We start from the raw sequence: 25,376 nt of genomic DNA, 5'->3' as shown, positions 1-25,376 counted from the left end.
TCAGCAGGAAAGGGGTGAGCCGGGAACGCGGGGCAATCTGTACTCAGTGAAGGCAGGTGGCAGCTGGCCAGAGCGCGGGGCTCTCCTGCTTATCGAAACCAGCTGTCCCGCCTCCAATTACAGGGCCAGAGAGGGGCAGGGCTATTTTTAGCTTTCCAGTGTTTGGCTGAGCAAAGACCTGCCTTGTGTGTAGGTAGTGGTGTGTGCTGAAGCATTCAGAGGGCCCGGGTGCGGGCCCAGGGGGTGTAGAAGAAACAGATCTATTTCGTGGAGCGGGAGCCCCGAGTGGGGAAGGGATTGTTTTGGGTCCTGTCCACCCCCGCTCTATTCTCAAAGTCCCAAAAAACAGGCAGAAAGAAAACTGCCAGCAGCTGAGGGAGGTGAACAGATGTGGAGTGCCCACTCTCGGAAGCTGACACTCAGCCTCCGGCTGCCCACCAGCTGTCCCATGGGGGCCACCTCTGGCACTGACTGGCGGCCCTACGGCCAGGCTGCGGGGTACAGGAAGTTCCCCACAGCAGCTGCTAGAGCAGAGAAAGGCAGTCCAGAGGACAGCAACTGTGACCTGTTTCTGCCCTGAGCTGAGTCTTACATCGTTTTGAGGAACAAGGAAGGTTCACAGCCTGCTGGGCAAATTTGGGCAAGCCTCTGTCCCTCTCTGGGCCTCAAGGTCCACCTGACAAGTGGTTCATTCAGGGGCCTTCTGAATTTAATGGGTAACCTTCTAATCACATTGAGTCTTGAGTTGGGATCTAGCGTACAAAACCATACAAAATTCACTCTAACACATGAACCTTAAACTCTCGTGAATGAGTAAAAGGGGCCACATGGAAACTCTACCGAACCAGCCAGAACTTCTGAAGACGGCAGCCAGTCAGTGCGGCCAACTGTGGCCACATGGGAAAACTAAAGCATCTTACAACTTTTCGAGAGAAGCCGGAAATCCAGCACTTCCTGTGAAATCTCCCAACTTTTAAATGTTAATATTGAATCCAATATTTTCTGAAAGCACCATGTGGCTCACAGAAAACACATCTGCAAACTGCACTAGGTTAGCAGGACACCGTCTGCCACCAGTGGGGTGCAAGAAAGGGTGTTGTAGGCAGAGGGATCAGCATACAAAAGGGCCCTGAGTGAGAAGTAAGGTTAGGAAACCAGCAATCTGCCAGCTACTGGGGGCTGGGGGACAAAGAACAGCAAGATCCAGTCTTCCAGAAAGATGTAACTTGGAGCAGTGTGAGGTACACTGGGGACAAACGGAACAGGTCAGCCTGTTCTGGCGAGGAGCCTGAAATTCAGGGGATGGGGGACTACTTGAAATCATGTGTCGGTCTTCATCCCTCTTCCTTCCTGCTCCCAGTATCACTCACCCAGTTAACCTGCATTTCACCTACTGTGTGTCAAGTCCCAGGCTGGGCACAGGGGATACACAGGTCTTTGCATTCTTCCAAGATAAGCCCCCAAGCTGAGACCTAATGTCCACTCACCCCTAGTACAAGAATCCCATTTTTCTTGCCTGTCTCTTCCATGGCCTTGAGCTCCACAAGGAAAGAAACCTGGGGTTTCACATTCATCTCTGAGACTGCACTGCCTGAGATGCTTCTGGGAGACGTCTGTGGCCACGTCTGGCAAATCATTATTCATCAGCTATTTCGCGCTAATATCCTGCACTTGTGCCCACAGGTGGACGACCCAGTGAGGCCTCTTCCACCTGGGCGCTCCCGTTCTGGTAGACTGCAATTAATGAACGACATCTAACTCTGACAAGAGTGAAACCAAAGGGCTTCTCCTTCCAGGAAGCCTTCCCTGACTGCCCTGCCAGATAGAACATCACAATTTGTCCCCTGAGTTCTTAAAAGCTCTAACAGTGCCCTCATTCAGGGCCTGGGTAATGAGTTCATCCTCACCTCAGTCTTGTGCATAAGCTCTTTCCACAGATTCCCAGAGCACCTGGAATAAAATCTGAACCCCCTCACCCCTTACCTGCCTGACAACCTCTTTGGCCACTCCCTCCCTCCAGCGATGCTGGCCTCCTTGCTGTTCCTCAATGACTTACTCAAGGCTCATCCCAGCCTTCGGGCTTTCGCACATGCGGTTCCCTCTGCCAGGAACACTGTTCCCCCAGATCTTCTCATGGTTGGCTCTTGCTTGTCATCTAGATCTTGGTTAAAATGTCGCCTCCCCAAAGAGGCCCTTCCTGATCACCCTGGCTGAAAGAGAGCCCCTTTTCCTCACAGCCTGACATCAACCCACTTTCTTTCTGCATTCATCACCTAGCTAAAATTCCCTTCCTGATTTGTATTTATCTCCTTGTCTGTTTTCTGATTCCCCTGCTGGACGGTTACCTCCATGAGGGCAGAGATTTCCTCTGTCCTGTTCACTGCTGGCACACAGTAACACTGAACGAATGGGATGGATGAGTGAATCAATTTTGTCTCCCCCAACTAATCTGAGGATCCCAGAGGGTAAACGCCATCTTCCTCCCATGATTCCTGCACAAAAATACAGATTTTATTCCTTGTTTCTTCTTCATGTGGCATCGATGAGTTTGTCTCCGACAACGGCAGAAACAGGCCGCTCCTCAACCCCAACACACATTTCCCTTACTCTTGCCCACGATGTGCTGAGCATGTCACAGGCATTTTCTTGCTGTATCCTCTGACAATCCGGCAAGGCACGTTTTATTATCTCTCGTTAACTGATCATTTACTGAGGCTCAGAGAGGTTAAGAAACTTGCCCAAAGTCACAGAGCTAGAACATGGGGGAATCAAAACTCGACTCCAAGTCTGACTCAAAGCCCAACCCTTGACGGTTATAAAAATAAATTAGACAATTTTTGGGTTCATGGAGTCCCCATCTAGTTGTAGAGACAGGTAACTATCAAGGGAAAATTAAATGTGAACAGAAATGAAAATGGATAAACACAGCAGAGTGAGGTGGGAGAGAATCCTGGGTTCAAATCCCAGCCCCCAACTTGTGGCTGTGTGACCCTGTGCAGGACCTTCTCCCCTCTGTGCCTCACTGTCCTCGCCCTTAAAATAGGAATAATGGCAGTGAACTGCCTCAAGTGTCCCCTGAGGGTTAAAAGGCATGACCACAGGGCAGCACCTGGAGCAGAGGAAGGTTCGATAACCGTGTGCCTATGATTGCTGGTTCCTTCCACCCGAGGGGACCAGAGCTGCTCCTGGAGGAAGAGAAGCCGGGCCTGGGCCTGAGAGGAGGGCCCCAAGCCCCCCGGGGCTGGGTGCAGACCAAAAGCCTTGCGGGGAGGAGTTCTATTAGCTTGTTCTCCTGGAGGAAGTCTGGTCCTTAAAAGCCCTGTGATTACAAAACAAGCTTCAATCCTGGCCCCGCTTCAAATGGGCAATAAAAGAAATCTCCCCTAATCCTTCCTGAGGAGACGGAACACTCTGCTGAAGCTCTAATCACAGACAGGTTATCCCATCCGGCTGGACTAAGCTCTCTGAAGGGTTTGGCAAGAGAGGGGGCGGTCCTCTGACCCTGGGGGACCGGAAGCAAACCCCTCCTGCGAGAAAAACCTCCTTTCTGCCCAGGGATTAGGGATTAGCTGATGGACTCCAGCCAGGCTGCCCCTTCCCTTCCCTACATCCGGCAGACCTGGGGCCCACACTCCCTTCTCCACAGACCCTCCGGGGAAACGTGGAGCTGGGGTCACTGATTCTGAGGGCAAAAGGGCAGCCTGACTCCAAGGCATCCCAGACACGCCGCAGGGTCCCAACTACCCCCCAGACTCCCTGCCTGGCCTCACCAACCATAAGCCTCAGACTATCACCACTTAGCTCGCCCCCCGGCTCCACACTCAGTCTCTAACCCCTATCCAACACCTGTTGGATACACAAACGTCTGCTGGACATCTCAACCTCAACGCGTCCGAACCGAAGTTCCAGCTTCCCTGCATCCCGGCACCTTCCGCACCCGGCTCCCGCAGCGCCGCCCCGGCCAGCGCCCTTCCGCCTCTCTGCGCGCGCCTCCCAGACTCCTTTGCTCAGGCTCCTCCTCCAAGAGGCGGTCCCGCCTCGTCTCTCTCTACCCCTCCCCTTGCAGATTTCATGCAGTCTCCTGGCTTTGAAGACCATCTAAATGCCCACATCTCCTGCATTTAGGTCTCCAACCCGGACTTTCTCCCCGAAGTCACGATGTCATATCCATCTAACAACTCCCCTCCAACCCGGGGGACTGTCTTAACATAACTGTCCAAGTGGAACCTCTAGGCGCTAATTGCGCCGCCTGAAACCTCCTTCCGTCTCCTTCCCTTTCTCAGCAAGCAGCAGCTCCACCTTCCAGGAGCTCACAGTCCCTAATTCCCTCTTTCCCCACCCCATCAGCAAGTGCTGTCACCTTCAAAATGATCCAGGGTGCAACCACATGCCCCTACCTCCACGGTGACTACCCTAGTCCACATCACCTCTCACCTGTGTCTATGGCAATATAATAATTACAGTGGCTTTTATCCAAGGCCCCTTCAAAAGCTTTTGGGAAGTGGGTGGGGTACAAGTTAATAAATTTCAAAGTCCCAGCCTCACAGGCAAGCTTCTCTCCCAAACAAGCTTCGTGAGGTCAGGAGCCCCAAGTGTTGTTCTTCCCACCCCGAGTGTCAAATACCATCTCTAGCACACAGTAGGGCCTGGAAATAACTTGATGGTTTTACAGGGATTGCATTTCTTCTGCTTCTCTCAGTCCCCAGCCCCCTCCCCTAGGTGAATGACATTTAAAGGTGGGTTTAGGATTCAATCCTATCCTACCTATGTTCTCACCCTTTGATCCTCAATTATAAAACGGGGACAGGGGAGGGGGAAGGGTATAGCTCAGTGGTTGAGTACATGCTTAGTATGCATGAGGTCCTGGGTTCAATCCTTGGTGCCTCCATTAAAAAAAAAAATTAAATAAATGAAACTCAATTACCTCCCCTTAGTAAAGAAAAACATGGGGATGGGGGTAATAATGTTTTATTATTAGGAAATAATGTATTTCCCAGAGAAATTGGAGGCCCTAAGAACTGAAGGGAGGCCTCAGCCAAGCCAAAAACACCTTGATCTCAGACTTATAGCCTCCAGAACTGTGAGAAAATAAATTTCTGTTGTTTCAGCTGCCCTGTCTGTGATACTTTACTATGGCATCTGAACAGACTGATTCAAGGGCCTACATTTGCTCCTCCAGCCCTTCCAAAACCTCTGAAATCAACTCCTTGTGTTAAGTACCTCCCTGCTTGAGATACCTATAGGGGCTTCTTTCCTTGAGTGTTAGAGCAGTGTTTCTCAATCCATGGGGGACAATCCATTCATGGTTTGTGAAATCAATTTCATGGGTCGTGCTCAGCATTATTTTTGAAGTGAATGAAGAAATGAGTAGAATAGAACAGAACAGAATAGAAACAGAACAGATATTTTTAGAGAGCATGAAGCACAGTAAGTTTTGTGAAACTTTGGCTTCAATCATATATTACATGGAAGTGTGTATCAGGTCACAATATGAAACTTAGATTTTGCAGTGGGTTGTGGTCAAAAACATTTGAAAGACCTGACATGGCGACCCCACTACCCTTGACCTCCAAGGGCTGTTCCTTGGGATTCAGGGTGCTTTAGTGGCTCTGCCCAGGAGGGCTCCTGGGGGAAGGAGCAGAGCTGGGAAAGCCAGGTGGGTGCAAACGGTCTGCCCATCTCCAGCCTCCAGGGACCCAGTGGAGGCCAGGGTGAGGCCACTCACTTGCCGAGGAAGCACTTGGGGATGGTGCTCAGCTTTCTCCGCCGGTCCTTGATCAGGTTCACCTTCTTGTTCATCATCATGTGGTAAAGCTTCTCCCCCTTCTCCGCGATCATGACGTAGGCGTCCCGCTCCATGCCCAGCTTCAGGCCTACGGAGGGGGCATGGTCAACACCAGCACTGGGGTGCAGAGGAGGTGGGCCTGTGGCTCCTGAAACCCTGTCCCCAGCTGCCCCCAACTACTGCCACAGCCAGCAGTCATCCATGGGGCACTCACTGCCTGTAGTTCAGTTCCAGGCACCTGCCAATGACTCTGTACAAGAACCTTGTAGGAAAGGGTGACTAAGTGCCCCCATTTTACAGATGGCAAAGCTGAGGCCCAGGGTAATAAGCAGTCTACCCTTCAACCTGAGGATGGGTTTCCAAATTCAGAAGTTATCAGAAAGTCTTACTGAGATCTTCCTTCTGGGCCAGGGATGGAAATTTGCTTGTTTCTCTAGACAATAACACAGTATTGACCCTAATCACTGTCCCATATTTTCTACTTGGTCCCTGTCCAATCCTGACAATAACAGCAATGACAAATAATAATAGCAAATGCTTTTACAGCACCTACTCTATGCCACTTAATCCTCATAAGAAACCTACAAGTTCCATTATCCCCATTTTACAGGTGAAGAAACTGAGGCCCAGAGAAATTAAGTTCTCTGTCCAAGGTTGTCCATCTAGAAGTGGTAGAACCAGGATTCAGACCCTCAAGTTTGGCTCCAGATCTGCGCTCTGGACCACAGCAGGCACCACCCCTGTAAACTCAGCTGGGAGATCGGGGTTTAGATGACACCCCAATTCTAACAACCAAGGCCCACTCAGGCCATACCCTATTCATGATCATATATATCCAGCACTGACCACAGCACTCCATTCTAACCACAAAGATATTGATCAGCCACACCAAGGCCAGGCCACACCCTTGACCCTGACCCCCAGTCCTGACCATACACTCAGCCCTGATCAATGTCAAAAGTCACAAACTTGCCCCAGCAGGGGCCATGTTTGGTAGTTTATTTGGCCTAAGCATTTTAATAAATTTTGATGCAACATTTTTAATCAGGAAATATCATTTAAAAACCCAGATGTCTAGCTTCTCAAAATACAAAAACAAAAACAAAAACAAAACCAGTGGATCTGGCTGTGCTGGGCCCACATTCATTCCTAAGAGACAATGATGACTTGCACTTGGGAGGAAGTAGGGAGAGGAGACAGGTGGATGGACTTGGCATATGTGGAAGGCAGAGTCAAAGGGACTAACTGATCTGTTGAATTTGGGGAGTGGGCAGACACCAAGACATCAGGGGTGACACCAAGAGTTTGAGCTCCTGGATGATTGAAGGAGCTGCTTATTGAGATGGGCCAGTCGAGGGAATAAACAGGACTGGGGAAGAAGATAGGGTGGAAATCAAGGATTCTGATTAGACATCGTAAGGAGGATACATCTATGACACGTCTGAATGGTGATTTCAGGTGGACGCAACACAGATATGGAGAAAACTGGGCCTCGGTTTCTGGCCCTGTAAAGCTGGGCACAGGGACCATTTTGAGGACCTTATGTCAAATCTGCACGTGGGATCAAATCCAGACTTCATGTAGCAGCATCACAACCCTCTGTGGCAGGAATTTTTACCTCTGTGTGTCAGACCACATCCCTGAGGTCTGGAAAGCAGAAGCAACTCGCCCCCAAACACACCTTGTCCTCTCTTCCCAGCACGGTGGTCTCTGCGCAACAGTCCAGCACCCACCCCCAACCCCACTCAACCATCACACCCAGCTCTGCACTTCCTATGCAAGCTGCCTCAGAGGTGCCCAGGCCCAGAGATTCATGACCCTAGTTAAGGGCAGCCCCCAAGGACCCTCCTCTCAGACGAAGACTGGGTGAATGTCAAACAAAAAGAACCCCACGTGAAGGAAATAGTACCGCGGAGGGAACAGAGACACATAGGAAGCATCTTAGCTACCAACCCTCAAGGGTGAAGGAAGACGGAATCTCAGGGCAACCAATCATACTGGCATGACCTTGGGCAAGACCCTTCCCCTGGGCCTCAGTTTCCCCATCTGTCTAGTGGGCTGAACCAGATGACCTTGGGTGAGCTGAGATACCACCAAGTTATAACAGTCCCAGAGCTCCCTGCCCCTTCAAAGTCTTGCTTTTTGTAGCTCTGATCTTTCTGGAAAGGGCCCTGGGCCCCTTCCCTAGACACAGCTCTCACTCTACTGAGTGACCAGACTAGGGGAAGCCATATTCGCCCCAGGGGTGCGGGAACACCCCCAGCCACTCACTCTCGCGCTGCTCCCGCTCACGGATGATGGCGTCCAGCCACTTCTGCTTCTCCTCTGCGGTCTTGGCCATGCAGACGAACCACTTGTTCTTGGCTGTGTTGTGGATCTTCCAGCCATTGGTGACAGTGTAGCCGTTGCTATGGTAATCCGCTGGCAGGGGCAGGAGGCAAGGGTGGGTCAGCAAGAGCACAGTCCTACAACTCTGAACATTCCCCACGACACGCTTAACGAGTGGGGTCACGGGACCAGCCCTCCCTGCTCCAGAAAGTCAGGGCGGCAGGGGCATCAACAGGATCCAGATTCGGGAGATGAACTTAGCACTCTTCAAACGCTCACCCCGTCTCCTATCTGTTCTCTGGTAGGCAAGGAAGACCTGCCAGCAAAGAGCTCTTCCAGTAACTCAGTCACAGGGGCTTCATGCAGGAAGGACTCACGGGAAGACACCTGCCGGCAGCCTGGGACTGCTTCCCTGCCTCCTTGCCTGTCTCATTCAGGCACCTGGACTACTTAAAACCCAAGTGCAAGCCCAACAATGCTACACCTCAGGCCCTTACACACCACTGGCTGGAGATCAGCAAACCTCTCTGAAAACAGGCTGACATCCAGGGATGCTGACGCCAGGCCCATAGGTTTCATGAGGCTGCCAAGGGGGCCTGTGGCTCAAAACCAGTTCAGAATCCCTGCCCTTGACAAGCTAAAGGGCAAATACACCAAGAGGTGTACACACACGAATACTTACAAGATCGCTGTTCTTAACAGTGAACAGCAGAAACAACCCAAATGTCCCTCACCAAAGGAATGGGTAAACTGAGGACTATCTGTGCAATGGAACAGTACATAGCAATGGAAACCAACAAGCCACTGAGAACCACATGCAGAAACACAGACGAACCTCACCACCATGGGGTTGAGTGAAAGAAGCAAGATGGGAAAGAATGTACAGTATAGTTTATGACCATTTATATAATTAGAAAACAAACCAGTGACCACCAGTGGAGAGAAGGAAGGCGAAGGGGTACAAAAGGGGTATGGGATTAAGGGATACAAATTACTACATATGAAATAGATAAGCAACAAGGACTTACTACACAGCACAGGGAAATAGAGCCATTATTTTACGATAATTTTAAATGGAGTATAATCCATACAAATATTGAATCGCTATGTTGTACATGTAAAACTAATACAATGTTGTAAAGTCAACTATACCTTAATTTACAAAAAAAAGAAAATCCATTTTCCGGGCCAGTGCTACCCAGAGAAACACACCATGAAATAATAATAATAATAAATACATATATAATTTTATATATATTTGTCATCATATAACTATCTAAATAAGGTTCAAAAACAGACATTTTGATTAAAGTGTTTAGTAATGCACATTTAGGAGGTAAAAGTATTTTTAAAAAGCAAGAAAATAATCATCACAAAATTCGGACAGCAGTTACTTCTGGGGGAAGGAGGCACTTTGACCAGGGAGGGGTACGTGGGGGGCTTCTGGGGTTCAGGGAGCATTTTCTTTGTTAACCTGAGTGGTGACCACCCAGGGGTTTGCTTTCTGTACATGTGTTTTAGGCACTTTTCTGTAGGTAGGTTACCTTTCCCAACCAAAGGGAAAAACTAACTGCAACAGACATTGCGGCACAGAGCAGGTGGGCTGGGCTCAGGCAGGGCTGGGGTCGGGCCTACCTGTCCCGTCCTCCACGTTCTCCACCTCCATAACTTCAGTGTTGATTCGACCCCTGAAGATGTACAGGGAGCCGTTGATCGATTTGGTCCTCTTGGTGGACTTCTTGCCCCCTGTGACCCTGAAAGACAGTGGGAAGTCAACATCCCCTCTGTCTCACCTCACTGGGGCTCAACCGTCTTCAGCAGCACGAAGGGAAACCGGGCAGTAAACAAGAGCGCCCGGGGACGGAGGAGAGTGGGAACTGAGCCAGAAACATGGCATTTTGGCTGGTGGTTGGGTGATCTGAGCAAGTCACTTCGACTCTCAGCCACAGCTTCCTCACCTGAAAAATGGGCTAACAGCCTTGCTGACCTCCCAGAGCTATTTTTGAGCCAACAGGAGATGTCGATGTGAAACCAACAAGAAACAAAAGAAACCCATTCTTCTAGGCTAGAAAAAGGGTAGAGACTTTCCGAGTATCCAACAAACAGAAACTTCCCGAAATAAGACCAAATGGGAAGGACTGTGGAGTGGGCAGTCCATCCATCCATCCACCTACATCTACCTACCTACCATTCATTCATTCACTCAGGTGAATCCTCTAGCTCATTCATTCAGTTACTCAGCAATCCAACTAGCGCTCCTCATGGGAAGGATACCAAGCTGGCACCAAGGGGAGACGTTCACCCATGCATTCAACAAGTGCTCAAGAGAAAACCTACTGGGCACCAGGCACCATGCATCTGGGTGCCAGAGCTGCAGCAGGGAACAAAACAAAGTCTCTGAGAATACAGCTTGCAATTTGGAAAGGCAGGAGGCATTCCAAGAGCTCCCCATCATGCCCTCTTCTGGTCACTACCCGCTACAGGCGTAAGCACTCTCCTGACATCTAACCTTACGGATTCGCTCTGCCTGTTTTGGAACGTCGCACACGTGGAATCACACAGGGTGATGGCGATGGACATCTGGGTTGCTTCCAGTTTGGTGCTGCTGTGAATGTTCTGGCATGTGTCTTATGCAGAACATCTACGCACTCTCCTTTGGGTCATCTACCCAGGAGCTGAACTGCTCAGTGATACAGATGCACGTGATCGGCTTCAGTAGATACTGCCAAGTCGTATCAATTCTCCCATCCCCAGCGGCAGAGGGACATTCCAGTTGCTCCGCATCCTCCACAACTGGTATTTCATTTCTCCTTCTGGCCATTCTGGTGGCACAGAGGAGTGTCTCTAATAAAGATTTCATCTTTATTTCCCTGATGAGCCCTGAGGCCAAGCACCTTTTCATGTTTATTGGCCATCTGGTGTCTTCCATTGGTCCCTTAAGCACTTTTCTGTTGGGTTGTCTTTTTCTTAATGATTTACAGCAGAGCTCGGAAAACTTTTTCTGAAAAAGGGCCAGATAGTAAACATTTTTAATTTTATGGGCCATATGGTCTCTGTTACAACTACTGAACTCAGCCCTTGAGGCATGAGAGCATCCACAGGCAACACAAAAATGATTGGGCATGGCTGTGTGCCAATAAAGCTTTATTTATAAAAATAAGCAAAGGGCCAAATTTGGCTTATAGGACTTCTTTATATATTTTGGTGGGTTTTTTTTTTTTCATTTTTTTATAGGGGAGAAGTAATTAGGTATTTATTTATTTATTTTTATGGAAGTACTGGGGATTGAACCCAGGACCTCATGCATGCTAGGCACATACTCTAACACTGAGGTATACACTCCTTCCCTTTATATATTTTAGATATGAGTCCTTTGGAGAGTGGACTGCAAAGATCTCCTACTCTGTGGCTTGCCTTTTTTACTCTCTTCCTGGTATCTTTTGATGAACAGAAGTTCTTAATTTTAATGTTGTCTGATAAAACTATTTTTCCTTTATAATTATTTTACTTTTCATCCAATTTTAGAAACCTTTGCTTACCCCCAGATCAGGAAGATAGCCTCCTATGCCTTCTAGAAGCTTTTTTTTTTTAAACTTTCACGTTTAAATCATTGATCTATCTGAAGTTGATTTTTGTATATTGTGAGAGGTGGGGGGTCAAGACTCATTTTTTTCCTTTTGGATATCAAACTGACCAAGCACCACATATTGAGCCATACTGGTGTTTTTGTTGAAATTCAAAAGATGTAGGTCTACTTCGAGATTCACTGTTCCATTCCAATAATCCATTTGTCTGTTTTCACATCAATACCACATTGTCTTAATTACCGCAGCTTTATAGTAAGCCACGGTATCAGTAATAAAAGTCCTACAGCTTTGTCCTTCTTCAAAATTGTCTTAGCTATTTTTGTCTCTTTGTGTTTCCATGTAGATTCTAAAATCATTTACATACACACAACCCCCCACTCCTGGAATTTTTATCAGAATTACATTAAGGTTCTGGCCAATGTTTGATGAGAGAATGCAAAGCCCTTGCTGATGATGTGGAGGTGAGGGAGGTCAGAATCAAGGACAACCAAGATTCTGGCCTGAGATCTTGGGTGAATGGTGGTACCATTTACTAGGAATGAGAAAGATCTGAGGAGAAAAAAATCTGCGCAGGAATTGCAATGAAGAGTCATGTTTTAGACCCAAGTTAAGTGTGAGCTGTGTGTGACACACGCAAGGGAAGATATGCACTTAGATTTCCTCCACCTCACATACCTTGTGCCAGGCATCATTCTAACCACTGTACTTGTTCTATCTTACCTAACCTATAAAGACAACCTTATGAGATGCAGACTACTTTCATCCCCATTAAACAGATAGGAAAACAGAGGCACAAAGAGCTGACAGGACTAGTGAGGGATGGAGCCTCTGTGTCCTTAACCACTACACGATGCCAACACCTCTAAGACATTAAGCAGGCAGTTGAGATATATGAGACTTAGCTTCTGCGTCTCAGTTTCCCCTTCTGAAGAATGGGGAAGTGGGCTTTTAAAACTCTCCCTTCCACTTCCGACATCCAAGGAGCCTCTTCTTTTGAATTAGACCAGAAGCACTCTGAGTCAGAGACCTCCCTGATCCATGTCCCCGATGGGCAGTAGCCAGCAGAACAGGCAAAGACCAAACAAGAGGCAGAAACCTGTAACCTACCAGCATCAGGCGTTTCCTGTGGCCACATCAGTCAGGCCGGAGTTCCATCCACCACTACCCAACCCACTGAGACCTCTCGGAGCCCTGCCCTCTGGCTCTTGATCCAGAGGCAGGAATAGTGGCCGCCTGTCAGGCTCTCTCAGGAGACAGATGCACCCTCTCCCTCCAGCCAGCCCAGCTCACTTGCAGGATGGAGTTCAGGAAACAGCCTTACAGGAGCTTGTGGCAGCCACAGGACAGGCCCTAGAAGGCCCACCTGGAGTCCAGTCTGGTCAGCATCAGCTGTTATCACTCCAACAGGTGCGACCCCACCGATGGAGCAAGGGCCTGTATGCAGGTGGCTGAAGGCTGAGCAAACTTGGCCAATGCTGGGAGATCACAGAGGCCTGAAGGGACATTCTGTTTTCTAAACCTCAGTGTTCTGGGAAAAGTGCCTGTTTCAGACAGCCTAGGGCGGGTGGAGGGGAAGGGCTAGGGTTGGACGCTGGCAGTGGCCTTGGCACTGCCAACAGAGGACTCTCAGGGTGGCCCCAGTGTGAACAGGCAGGAAGCAAGGAGAGAGAAGAAGAGGGCAGTGATGGAGGGATGGGAGGACATGAGACACATGCAGACAGACTAACGGAGTGAGTGGGAACAGAATATCAAATGATGAAGAGACACACTGAACTGGCCACCCACAGACGGTGAAAGAGGGAGACTGAGGCCTCTGCCCAGAAGAATCAAGTTCCAGAAGAGGGAGGAAAGAATGGAGGGGGAGGGGCCGGTGGTTGAAGCACCTACTATGTGCCAGGGGCCAGGTGCTGCACCCATGGGATCACACTGCATAGGACACATCATGTGTGGAGGTAAGTTAACAGTAATACCTGCTACTCCTTATTCTGCACATTTACTGTGCGCCGGGCACAATGAACACATTTGTCCTTCACAATGACTCTACGAGGGACAGGTGATAATTCACCCTATTTTACAGATGAGGAAACTGAGGCAGGGAGGCAAAGTCACAGAGCAAGAGAAATGGCTGAACAGGGATTCAATATGGAGCTTGGCTCTGAACCAAGAACTACTGTAAGAAGGGGCTTATCAACCCCATTTTACAGACGAGAAAACTGGCTCAGAGAGGTCAGGCTGGAGCAGGAAGACAATGAGATGCCACCGCAGACACAGAACACCCATCAAAGGTGCCTCACCTTCACCTGAGGAGGCCAGCAGAGTCAGACAAGGAAAACAAGGCTCAAAGACAGTAAGTGACAAGCCCAGAGCCACAAGGGAAGTTGGAGGTGATGCTGACAGTGGAGCCCAGGATTGGGACCTCACGTCAGCCCTAGCTTTTGCTAGATAAAGGAGTAAAGAAGCCTCTGGAAAGTCATTATTTCATCCCTAAGACAAAGTAACAGGAAGCTGAACTCAAAAAGGGCTGCACTGTTCAGTTGAGATTGTCCTCTACTTGCTGGGCAAGAAAACTGAAAGGCAGGAGTCTCTTGGTCCATCTATCTACCCACCCACTCATCCATCCAACCACCCACTGACGATCCTACCCCTCTGTCTCCTAACTTTCCTTCTCTCTAATCAGTCATCTATCCATCCATCAACTCAATCATCCAATCATCTAACCTTCCATGTGGGAGTCCAACCACTCTGGCAACTATCAACCAATCATCCTTCAACACACCCATCCAACTGACCATCTATCCACTAATCTCCAAACCTCCACCACCCACCCAGCCTCCCAGTTTTATGACCATCCATCATCTACCCACTCACTCAACAGAACCATACATAAACGCCCCCAACTCACTTTTCATCTAATCACACTTTTGCCAGCTCAGCAGGTCTTCAAATCCATTTCTCCAACTACCCAGACACTCGTATATTCCCCTCACTTTTTATCTATCCCTCCATCCAACCATCTCCTCAACCTCCAACCACTCAACCACTCACTCATTCGTCTACTCATTCCTCCATTCCTCCATTGATTCCTCCACAAATCAATTCATGCCTGCATCCACAACCACTTCCTCCCTGCCGCCCTTCACCTACATCCATTCATCTCCCAGGCCTCCAAATACCCATCTCTCCCTCCTCCCATTTGCCCACACATCCAGTCACACACACATCTGCACCCGTCTACCACTCATCCACCCATCCATTCACTCTACAAAGTTTAAGAAGCTCCAGTGAGACACACAAAGATGACAAAATACTATCTTTCCCTCAAGAAACTTAACAGTAGAAGAGCCCCCTCCCCTCAAACCATCTGCTTTTGAATCTGAGAATCACAGGATGTTGGTGGCACAAAGATTCTCCAAACTTCCATGATCATCTCGACCTACACTGTCCACTATGGCAGCCACAAGCCACAGGTGGCAACTGAGCCCTTAAAAAGTGCCTAGCACAAATTGAGATGTGCTGTAAGGGTAAGGCACACACCAGATTTTGAAGATACACTGTAATTTTTTTCAAATGCAAAATGCCTATTTAATAATTTTTAAAGTCAATTAAGTTGAAATGATAATATTTGGGGATATATTGGGATAAATAAAATATATTACTTAAATTCATTCCACTATTTCTTTTTACTTTTTTTAATGTGGCTACTAGAAAATTTTAAGTAACATTGGTTCTCAGATAGTGCTGATTTAGAACAAAGCCCTCAACTCAGAAGAGAAAAGGGAGGCCCAGAAAGAGAAGTGACAAGCCTATGTTGTCACCATGAGAAACCGTCAGAGTTCAACCCAACCCCAGCCTCCTGGTCCACCCGGGCAGCCCTGCCCCGCCACCTCCCCAGCAACTCACCTGGATTTCCGCTTGCAATAGACAAGGAGGTTGTCAAAGAGGAAGAAGGCTCTCTCCTGGATGTTGCCCGCGGAGATTTTTAACAAAGTCCCTTGCAGGAGGAGCTGAGTGCAGATGTCCGTGAGGTTGGAGCCCTGGGAGAGTGATGGGGGGGCGGGGTGCAGTGTAAGAGCTGGTAAATCCAAGAGAGCACTCGGGGATACCTCCTTCCTTCCCAGAGACAGAGCCTGCCGCTGCCTCCTGCACCCCTCAAAATCAATACACCACCGTGGGCACATCTGGGAGCAGAGAACCAACATAATCTCACCGATGGCTCCCCTCTGCTGAGTGTGCCAAGACAATGCTGGCAAGAACACAGAGAGGACCATTTCACAGAAGAGAGACTTGGGGCTCAGCGAGGTGAAAGGACTCACCCCATTCACACAGCATTAGTCAGCATCTGGCTTTACTTTGGGTTTTGTTTTGGTTTGGTTTTTGCCTGTCCCTTCCCTTTTATTTATCTGTGTCTTGACCTGTTATTTTACCTCCTCCACAAGAATGCCACTTCCACACAAACAGGAAGTATTATCAAGCATCTATCAAGCATTTGCCACTGCATTCCCAGCACCTACCACACTCTCTGGCACACAGCAGGTGCTCAATAAATGCTTGGAGAACAGGTGACAAACACAATGTGAACACCGCCAGGGGCAGGATTCTGAGAGCACTCACTCTAACTAAGGATGTGAGAAAAGATGGGAAGGAACAGTCCCGAATTCCACCTGGTCATCTATGCTCAGTGTCAGGGGTGGGCAGGGGCTAAGATGCCAAGTGAGTGTGATGTTTGCTGAATCTGCGTGAGGATCAGGGCAGTGTGGTCAGGAAAGACACCGGGGAGGAGTGAGATGGGCCTGGGAGGACGGTGAAGATGAAGAGGCTGAGGACAGGGAAGAGGCACGGTTGCTCCTGGGAGGAATCCTCAGACCTGGGGACCACACGTGTCCATCTGGAGCTCTGAGGGGACCAAGGCAGGGGCAGAGAGATCCCAAAGTGCTAAGAGAGAAAAAGCAGGAAGGAGGTCTTGGAGGGCACAGAGTGCCAGCTAGGGCAGTCCCCTGGGAGTCCCCAAATCCATGCTCTTTTCCCGTCACAGGAAAAGTTTTAGCTGTTTAGTGGGTACATGGTTGCCCAACCAGACTCAATTTCCCAGCATCCTCTGCACCAGGGGTGGCCGTGTGACTACATTAAGGTCAGTGTGCCCCACTTCTACATGGTTTCCCTCCCCTTCCCCCTCGCCCTCTTGCCATAGGCTGGGAGACGGCACAGTACTGGGATACACTGTAGCAGATGGTGGAGGAAGGGGTTGGAAGGGACCAGGGCCTGAATGGAGCACAGCTGCCGTAGCCTGCATCAGTACCAAGAACTAAATTTTTATCTCATTTAAGCCATTGAAATCTCTCTTTCTTACAGCTCCCAACCCCGTACTTTAATACATCAAGATAAGGATGGAGGCTCCATCAAGAAGTGGGCAAGGCAGTGCCTCTGACATTTAGGCCCCAGGGATATTATGCAAAAGCGGTATTTTAGGGGAAATTCATTTGACAAACCTGCAGATCACAGTGAAGGGAGAGACAAAGAGAAAGGATGCTGTCTCTGCCTGGAAATGAACTTGGGGAGGAAGGAGGGAGAGGTGTTCACATAATCTCCTTCCCCAGACACTCAACACCCAGAACCAACACAGAGTTCATACCCAGAGAGATCTGCTAACTTGATTATTTCTGAGACCCAGTACGGGGAACTGGTTTTGGCAACTCAGAAATTAGGCTGTCTGCTAGGTGCTGTCAGAGCTGGTTTGCTCCACACCTATGGCCCGGCTGGATGCAGCAAATCCATTTGCCCATTGGTGCCAGAGACCCCCTCTGGGGCCCACTCGGGGTCCTGGGAAACCAGCTTCTTTGCAGACAAGAGCTGTGTGGCCCAGGACAGGAGCACGCACCCATTAGCAGAAATCACAGCCCGGACGCCTGCGTGCTGCAGGCAGATGTGTGATTCCCAAAGCACAGTGATGCAGCGAGGTAGCACACCTGCTGCCCTAGAGCTCAGGGCTTCCGTCACCAAGGGCCCTTTAGAGCTCCAGAGTCCTTGCAAACAGGGTGAGTGTGACTCCCAGGGTGATAAGGCTCCGTCAATGGCCCACGGGCCAGCTCAGAGCAGACAGCAATTCTGCAGTGCCTCGGAGACCACATGCTTCCTGTTTCCTCCACCCACCTCACTCACCCACCAGCCCTTCCAGGCTCTAAAGGGGGATTTTAGCTGCCAGTATATGAATCTAGTGTCAGCTGCAGGGCCCAAGAGTCTGGAGGTCACACAGGCCTAGATCTGACCACTCTGCCAATGGAGAGGAAGCACACTCAGCCTGGGAAGCTGCCTCTGCAGCCTCGGCCAGCGACCACCCAGCAAACTACATCTGAAATGCGAAGGACACTCCAGGGAGAGATCCCTTCCACCCCAGCCCTCCTAGGAAGCCCAGCTGAGCCTCAGTCTCCCTGGAAGCCCTGAACCCAGGTCAGGGGTGGTCTGAGGATCAGATACACAGGGAAGAGGCTGAGCCTCAAGGTGTCCACCAGTCAGGGCTGGAGACCTCTTCAGTGTGGGACCAAAGTAGGAACATTCAGAGATGGCAAAAGCTACTGCGTGCACAGGGCTGACATCTGCCGCCTACGGCTCTAGATATCTTACACAAACTCTTAATCCTGACGACAGCTCTCACTTTGCAGATGAGAAAATTGAGGCACAGAGCAGTGAAGTGACTTGTTCAAAGTCATATCGTTGGTGAATGAGTGAGCTGGGATGTGAACCCAGACAGGTCGCCCCACTGTCCTACCCACTAACCTCTACTACCCTATGCTGCCTCATAGAAGGGACTCCGAAGGGGTTTTTTTATGCACTTACTGGTCTGAAGCAGGGGTCTTTGAAGGGGCGAGACCACATTCCCTTGGGAACACAAGGCATCCCCGGGAGGGTGGGAAGAACATACGGGAACCTCTACTGATGATCGTTCTTTTTAACGATTTTCTGTTTCCTCACCCCTGCTCCCTTTTGTCCCCTGTGGGTGAGGGAGCAGTTGATGGTCCCTTAAACCAGGGCTCCCAGAGCCAGCAGGAGCGGTGTGTCCTCTGTCTTATTAAGAACATGCACTCGTTTTATTACCATGAGCTTCTCACGGAAGTCTGTGGGGCTGGCATCTGGAGCGTCCCTCCGCAGGAGGGCCAGCCCGCACTGGGATGATGAACCCTAGCCAAAGTTGCACGATGCTTTTTCATCTAAAAAAAATGAAGAAGGAAATCCTGCTTTGCTGCCACAGCTCCTCCTGACATTTATTGAGCACTTACTCTGAGCCAATAAGCAAAGCACTGTTCTGAGTGCTCTGCAGGCATCCGCTCCCCGAATCCTCAAGTGACCCATGGGGCGTCCTGCCATTCTCCAGACTTTTCAGATGAGGAAACTGAGGCAAAGGAACCCCTCCCTCTATGAGCAGAGGGGGCTGGCTCAGATGCTCACCTCCACAATATTGCAACACACTGCCATTTCCTAATGCTCAGTAAGATGGATTTATGGATTAACTTATCTGAATTAAACCAGTCCCAAGACTAAAAAGGACAACTGGCTTACAGAAAGTTGGGCCAAAAACCCCACAGATTTGGAGATCAAGCTAATGATGCAAACCCAAGCACACAGCAAGAAAGTGGCCAAGAAAAGACTCTTCTTCCTCCAAAACAAGTCCCTTGCCAGCCATATTCCAAGAGAGAAGACAGCCATCTAATCAGATTGGCAAGAGGTCAAACAAAAAGATTAGCCGTACATCGGAAACTGACACACTGAAAACTGACTATACTTCAATAAATAAATACACACACACACACACACACACACACACACACACACACACATATATACACACACACATATATATATATACCCAAAAAAAGGTATCAAGAAGAGAATCAGAAATAGGATTTTCAACCATCATCATTCACTGTGCACTACGCCCAAAGTCATACAGTCCCCTGAGGTTGTAACTACTGACAGCATGAAGCTATAGCAAGTAGCTTTACCATTAAACATTATTTTTCCTAGCTAGAACATATTAGTTTCCCAAGTCACCTTGAGGATCAAACTTAGAAACCCTTCTACTGCAGAGAAAACCATTTCACACTTTCCAAAGAACATTCGTATTCTAAGCTTCACTTTATCCTCAATATAATACCAGGAGGTAATTTCAGAGGCATGATTATTGAGGAATTAGACAAGTAGGGAAAATAAGGCCAGGTGAGTAGGACAAACTTGCCTAAGGCAGGGCAATCTGTAAGTCACAAGGCTGGGCCCCAAAGCCAAGACCCTGTGCCTCAGTTTCCTCACCTATAAAATGGGGACAACAACAGCATGTCTCTACAAGTGTTGGGAACATGTAATAGGTGCTCAATAATCGCCTGCAGTTATTTTTCATCACTTTATTTCCTACTGCACCCAGCAACAGTGGCCAAAATAAGGGCCATTCTCAAAGTGCAGCCTTTTCAGGGTCAAAAAGGGCCCCAAAGGGCCTTAGTTCCTATTTCCTTAGGCCCTTAACAGAAGAAGGCATTTGGAAATTACTTCTGCTCTGGCTGCCAAATTGCTTGCTTAATACATTCTCCACAGGGGCCCACATGAGCAATTTCGTTTCTAGCTACATGCTCGGAAACTCTCTGACACCCAGAAGAACTGCTCCAGCTTCTTCCTTTTTTGATAAAGAATGTTAAGTAACTTATGTGTCCTACTCTTTTTACCTTGGCAGCCAGGAAGCTCAAAGCCCAACCAGACAGATGTTTAAGTGTGTCCACTCTACTTGCTCTTTAGGTCAGCATATTTACTAAAAGTGGCCAAGTGACCCACTTCTGGCCAGTGAGATGGAGAAGGAAGTCTCTCTGGGGCTTCTAGAATAGGTTTTCCTCCACTACGGAGGAGAGCTCCCCCTCACTGCCCTGGCCATACCCCTGTCTCCTCCTGCTTTGGTATACTTGATGCCTGGAGCTGCTGCCATCGTGGAGCCATGGAGGGGAAGGCCAAGAAGATCACAAGAAACCAAATCAGAGCTCTGACATCATGAAGGTGAAATGAGATTCCTTAGAGGACACATCCTAAACAACATAATTTTCAGTTGCAGGAAACAGAAACCAAGCTATGCATTTTAAGCAGAAAGAAATGAGGGCCTGACTCAATACCTGAGGGGGCTAGAGGAGCCTAGAAGCATGGCTCCCAGAGAAGCAAGAACACTGCAGAACTGGCCCTCCAGGGGAGCCAATGCCTCTGCCTCCACTGGGGAAAGGGCGAATCAAACAACCACCTGCCCGAGCCGATACTCTAGAGAAATACTGCCCATGCTGCTTCCAGGACCTCAGGAGCTGTTGCCTCAACCTCCAGCTACAAAGTCACCCCATGCTACTAGATACACAGCACCACCACCAACAACAAGAGATGCCCTTCCTCTTGACGCCCAGAAGCTGGAAACAGGACTCTCTGCTAACGCTACCGCAAAAAGCCAAACACAACCACGGCTGTGCTTTGCTGCAAAAACAGGACAAGGGTGGCCTCCTCCCACCCCTGCCTTCCAAATTTCGAGTAGCTTGATGTGATCCTGGCCAATCACAACCCAAACCAGAGCTACAAGGGGTCTGAGAAATGCAGCTGTTTGTCCTCCAGCCTCAGGAAGGCCCAGCCAGAGGAGAGTGGGTACATGGCAAACACGAATCCACAACACCCACCTCCTCCCTGAACACAGAGGCTCCTCCCCTCTGCAGCCACACCCTCAGCCTCTTAGCTACATAGTCACATTTAGGAGTCCTTAACAACAGGGAGATAAAGTGAAAATTCTAAACACAGCAAGTGCCAGAAAATCCAGAGGGTCTAAGGCAGATGATTCAGGGAACAAACTGTGTCTAAGAGTCTTTCCTCTTTAGTCTCAATCTCTCATTCCAGCTGTACTTACTGGGAGATTGCCTTTTTTATTTATTCAGATTTTCCCATTTCCTTCCACAGATTTGTAGGAAAGCTCTAATAATTTAAGGAAGAGGGGATCAAAGGGGAAGGGGAAGGTGTTTAAACAAATAAATTATATGCAACAGAAGATCTCAAGAATTCCACCTCCTAATAATCATGATCCTAGTAATATCCATACCTACCATCTATTGAGAACCTACTATGTGCAAGTATAGACAAGGAAATCAAAGTTCAGAGAAGTTAAGACATTTGCCTAAAGTCACCCAGTAAGGGAGTGTCAAAGTCAGAATTCTGTCCTGGAGTGAACCCTTAAACACTACTCTTGATTTTGACATCGAAAGCTCAAAGGTCTAGGGACACCAGGCAGATAAGGCGGCATGTGAAGGAGAATGACTAGGGAGTGGAGGGGACTGGGGAAAACTGGAGGCTCCAGTGGCTGTTGCCATGGAAAATGGGGCCTAATGTTACCAATTTTTTTAAGACGAACTTGAAATCTAGACTTTTATGTGGACTTAATCGGAAAATAATTACACTTTTTTTTTTTTTTTTGCAAACACCATGTAGATCAAACAAAACGTGCTGCAGGCTGCATGTGACATCCAGACCACAGTCTAAACCTGCAGATGTGCACCCCTGGCCCGGCCCTGGCCCAGGAGGCCCCTCCTGCCCCAGACACACCTCCCAGCCTTCGATGTGCGACTGCAGCTGCTCCAGGGCCTCCAGCTTCTCCATCTGCCGCTTGGTCTCATTGATGTTGGAGCAGACAGTCTTCATGGCCTGCAGGGCACTCTGGACCGCAGGGTGGTCAGGGTGCTTGCCAGGGGTCCTCTTGGCCAGCTCCTACGGCAGAGGTGAGGGCAGGAATGAGGGACCAAACACAGCCTCCAGGTCACCAGCCAAATCCCAGCTCTGCTCTGGACAAACAGTGCAATTTGGAGCTGGGGAACATCACTCACTCATTCATTCATTCATTCATTCTTTCAGTAAATGTGCCCCTGAGTGGCTCCTTCACAACAGGCAGTGTTCCAGGGTCTGGGGTTAAATCTGTTAATAAAACAGAGAAGTTCCTCATCTGGTGGATATTACATTCTAGTAGAGGAGACATAGCAAAATAAAGAAAACTCAAGTCTATAACACAATGTCAGGCAGTGACAAACACTGTGAAGAAAAATCAGCATGAGGGGCTAGAAGATCTGGAAAAGGAAGTGCTCTTTCAAATAGGGAGGTTAGGGAAGGCGCCTCTGAGGAGGTTACATCTGAACAGAGATTCCGGATAAAGCAAGGGAGAGAGCCCTGACGAAATCTGGGGATAGCGTGCCTGGTAGAGGGAAGAGCAAATGCAGAGGGGCACAGTGGGAGCATATGAGGTCTGTAACAGGAACCGGGCAGGAGGCAGTGTGGCTGGAGGAGAGGAAGTGAGAGAGAGAAGGAGAAAATGAGAGACACAGAGAGAGAGAGAGACTGGTAGGTCAGGGAGGTGGCCAGAGACACTGCCCCTCCCCAGCCCCCAGTTTTCTCATCTGTAAAATGGGTATAAAAAACCACCTTGCCTTCACAGGGACATGTAAAGAGGCCAGTCAGGGCCTTAATCCACAAGCCAGCCCCACGCTCCCTCATTCTCATCTCACACCACAAGTACAGGCCGGGACATTCTAAAGGTCAGGCCGGCCTCAATCAAAGGGTTTCATCCACGCAGTAAGTGTAATGAGAAAGGAACTGAGAAGGCAGAAACCATCTGGGCTCCGGATATCAGGGGAGATTTTCAGACAGAATCACTCCCCCGACAGGCCCACGCAGGCAGAGGTAAGTTTCCTTAATCACTGGGCCCAGACATGCACAAATGTTCCAGTATCTCCCCATCTCTCTGCTGCCTCAAAAATCACATCTACGACACTCCAGTGGGCTGGTTCTCAGCACGGCCCCCCCAGGTTCCAGGGCTGCATCCGGCCCTAGGCAGCTGGGTGACCTTGGATCAGTTGCCCTGCACACCGAGCCCAAGGTTCATCACCCGACAACCAGTGATGACAGGGATGATGCTGAGGATGAGTGCAGGAAACAGTCAACACCTACAGGGCCTTTACTCTGTGCCTGTGACGCAGGTTGTTATTATCCCATTTAACAGATGAAGAGACAGAGGCTTGGTGGCATAGTTCAAGGCCCCCAGGAAGTAAGAGGAGGAACCTGGACTTGAACCTGGCTGTCTGGTTCTGCTCATGGTCACCTTGAGGGGGAAATCAGACACCGCGGGAAAGGCAGCTCCGTGGTAAAGGACATCCTGTCTACGCTGGCCACCATCAGTCCTGCTGTCAGATGACAACGTACATTATCAGGGGCTGCGAGCAGGATCTGTCCCTCCAGGGGGTTGCTCTGGGCATGCCCTGTGGAACACCAGCTCCAAAAACAGCCCTCTTCGATCTACTTCACTTCTGCCCTGCCTGAATACCAGCAGCCTCTTGCCTGGACAGCAGATGGCAAGGGTCCTGAGGCCCAGATGTTCTGCAACATCAGGACCCTGTGGGTTTGCTGAGCACCTGCCAGGGACTGGCCAGCAGGGAGGCACGGGACGGGAGAGGAGGGGCACAGACAACGGCCCCAAGTGGTGAAAGCACTTGTGATAAATCAGAGAAGGGGAAGGACAGTGTGGCCAGAAAGTCTTCAAGGAAGAAGTGAGATGGAGGCCAGCAGGTCACTGAAGGTTGATTTCTTTGTACAAAGAGGACGTATTTCCACTGGTTCCCCATTCAACAAATACAGACTGAGCAACAGTCTGTGCCAGAGCCCTGAGGTCTGCACAGAGACCAAGATAGCCCTCAGGGAGCTCACAACCAAGAGAGGGACAGCCCAAAAGTGGAGAATTACCACTAACGGTAATAATTCAGAGCTTGTATTGAGTGCTTAACGCTCTTATCAAGCTCCCTTCATCTTCACATCAACCCAAGAGGTAGTTCCTATTATTATCCTCATTTGACAGATTTGAGAACTGAGGCACAGAGATGCTCAATATCACTAGTCATTACAGAAATGCAAAAAAAACCCACTATGAGATACCACTTCACATCCCCTAGAATGGCTGTAATCAAAAAGACAGACAATGACAGATGGTGGTAAAGACGTGGAGAAACTGGAATCCTCACACCTCACAGGTGGGATTATAAAATGCTGCAGCAGCTTTGGAAAACAGTTAGGCAATTCCCTAATGACACCTGGATCTAGCCATTCCTGAAACCATCTATCCATGTACTTTTCAGTTATGTCAGCACATTTTTTTTTCTTAAGCATGTTTGAACTACTTTTTCCATCCCCTGTATTTGAAAGAGTCCCTACTGCTTCACAATCCCAGAGAGACTGCAAGGATTTGGAATCCCAACAGTGTTCCAGTCAGTGCTAGACAAGCATAAAATATGGGTATCTTCAAAGTTAATGGGAGATTAAGCTGCACTAACAAAAGTCAAACATGCAAAAGGAGGGACGTGAGGAGGCTCCTGCTAATTCAGAACTTAACACAGTCTTTGTACGTTAGAACAGAGTCAGGTTTAAAAGAGACAGACCATGGTACTGAAAACCCTGGAATCCACATCCTAAGGAGAGGAGCAACACGAATTTACAGGGCTCGGCCCAGAAAAGAGTATTTCTGGAAAGAACCCAAAAGCTATTTGTTGAGTATTTTGGGAGGACCACCTGATTAAGAAGAAACCCACTGGATCTGTAAGACCTCAGAGGGCCCAAGTGGACCAATGCAGGAGGCAACTGTTTGCTCAGGT

General features: G+C 49.1%; 1 protein-coding gene across 1 annotated transcript in view; it reads right to left on the bottom strand.

Moving 5' to 3' along the window:
• The window catches only part of PREX1 (phosphatidylinositol-3,4,5-trisphosphate dependent Rac exchange factor 1), a 175,770-nt gene that overhangs the window by 53,479 nt on the left and 96,915 nt on the right, over nucleotides 1–25,376 (bottom strand). The window contains exons 6-10 of the mRNA XM_031433651.2: nucleotides 22,294–22,455; nucleotides 15,601–15,734; nucleotides 9,749–9,867; nucleotides 8,057–8,206; nucleotides 5,726–5,873 (exon numbers count right to left, since the gene is read on the bottom strand). Coding sequence (XP_031289511.1) covers nucleotides 5,726–5,873; nucleotides 8,057–8,206; nucleotides 9,749–9,867; nucleotides 15,601–15,734; nucleotides 22,294–22,455 — 713 coding nt within the window. The remainder of the gene's footprint in view (nucleotides 1–5,725; nucleotides 5,874–8,056; nucleotides 8,207–9,748; nucleotides 9,868–15,600; nucleotides 15,735–22,293; nucleotides 22,456–25,376) is intronic.

The sequence above is a fragment of the Camelus dromedarius genome, chromosome 18, assembly GCF_036321535.1.
Source record: "Camelus dromedarius isolate mCamDro1 chromosome 18, mCamDro1.pat, whole genome shotgun sequence".
In the NCBI taxonomy this organism is placed as follows: domain Eukaryota; kingdom Metazoa; phylum Chordata; class Mammalia; order Artiodactyla; family Camelidae; genus Camelus; species Camelus dromedarius.
The sequence above is the reverse complement of the archived record's forward strand: the minus strand, read 5'-3'. Positions and strand labels throughout refer to the sequence as shown.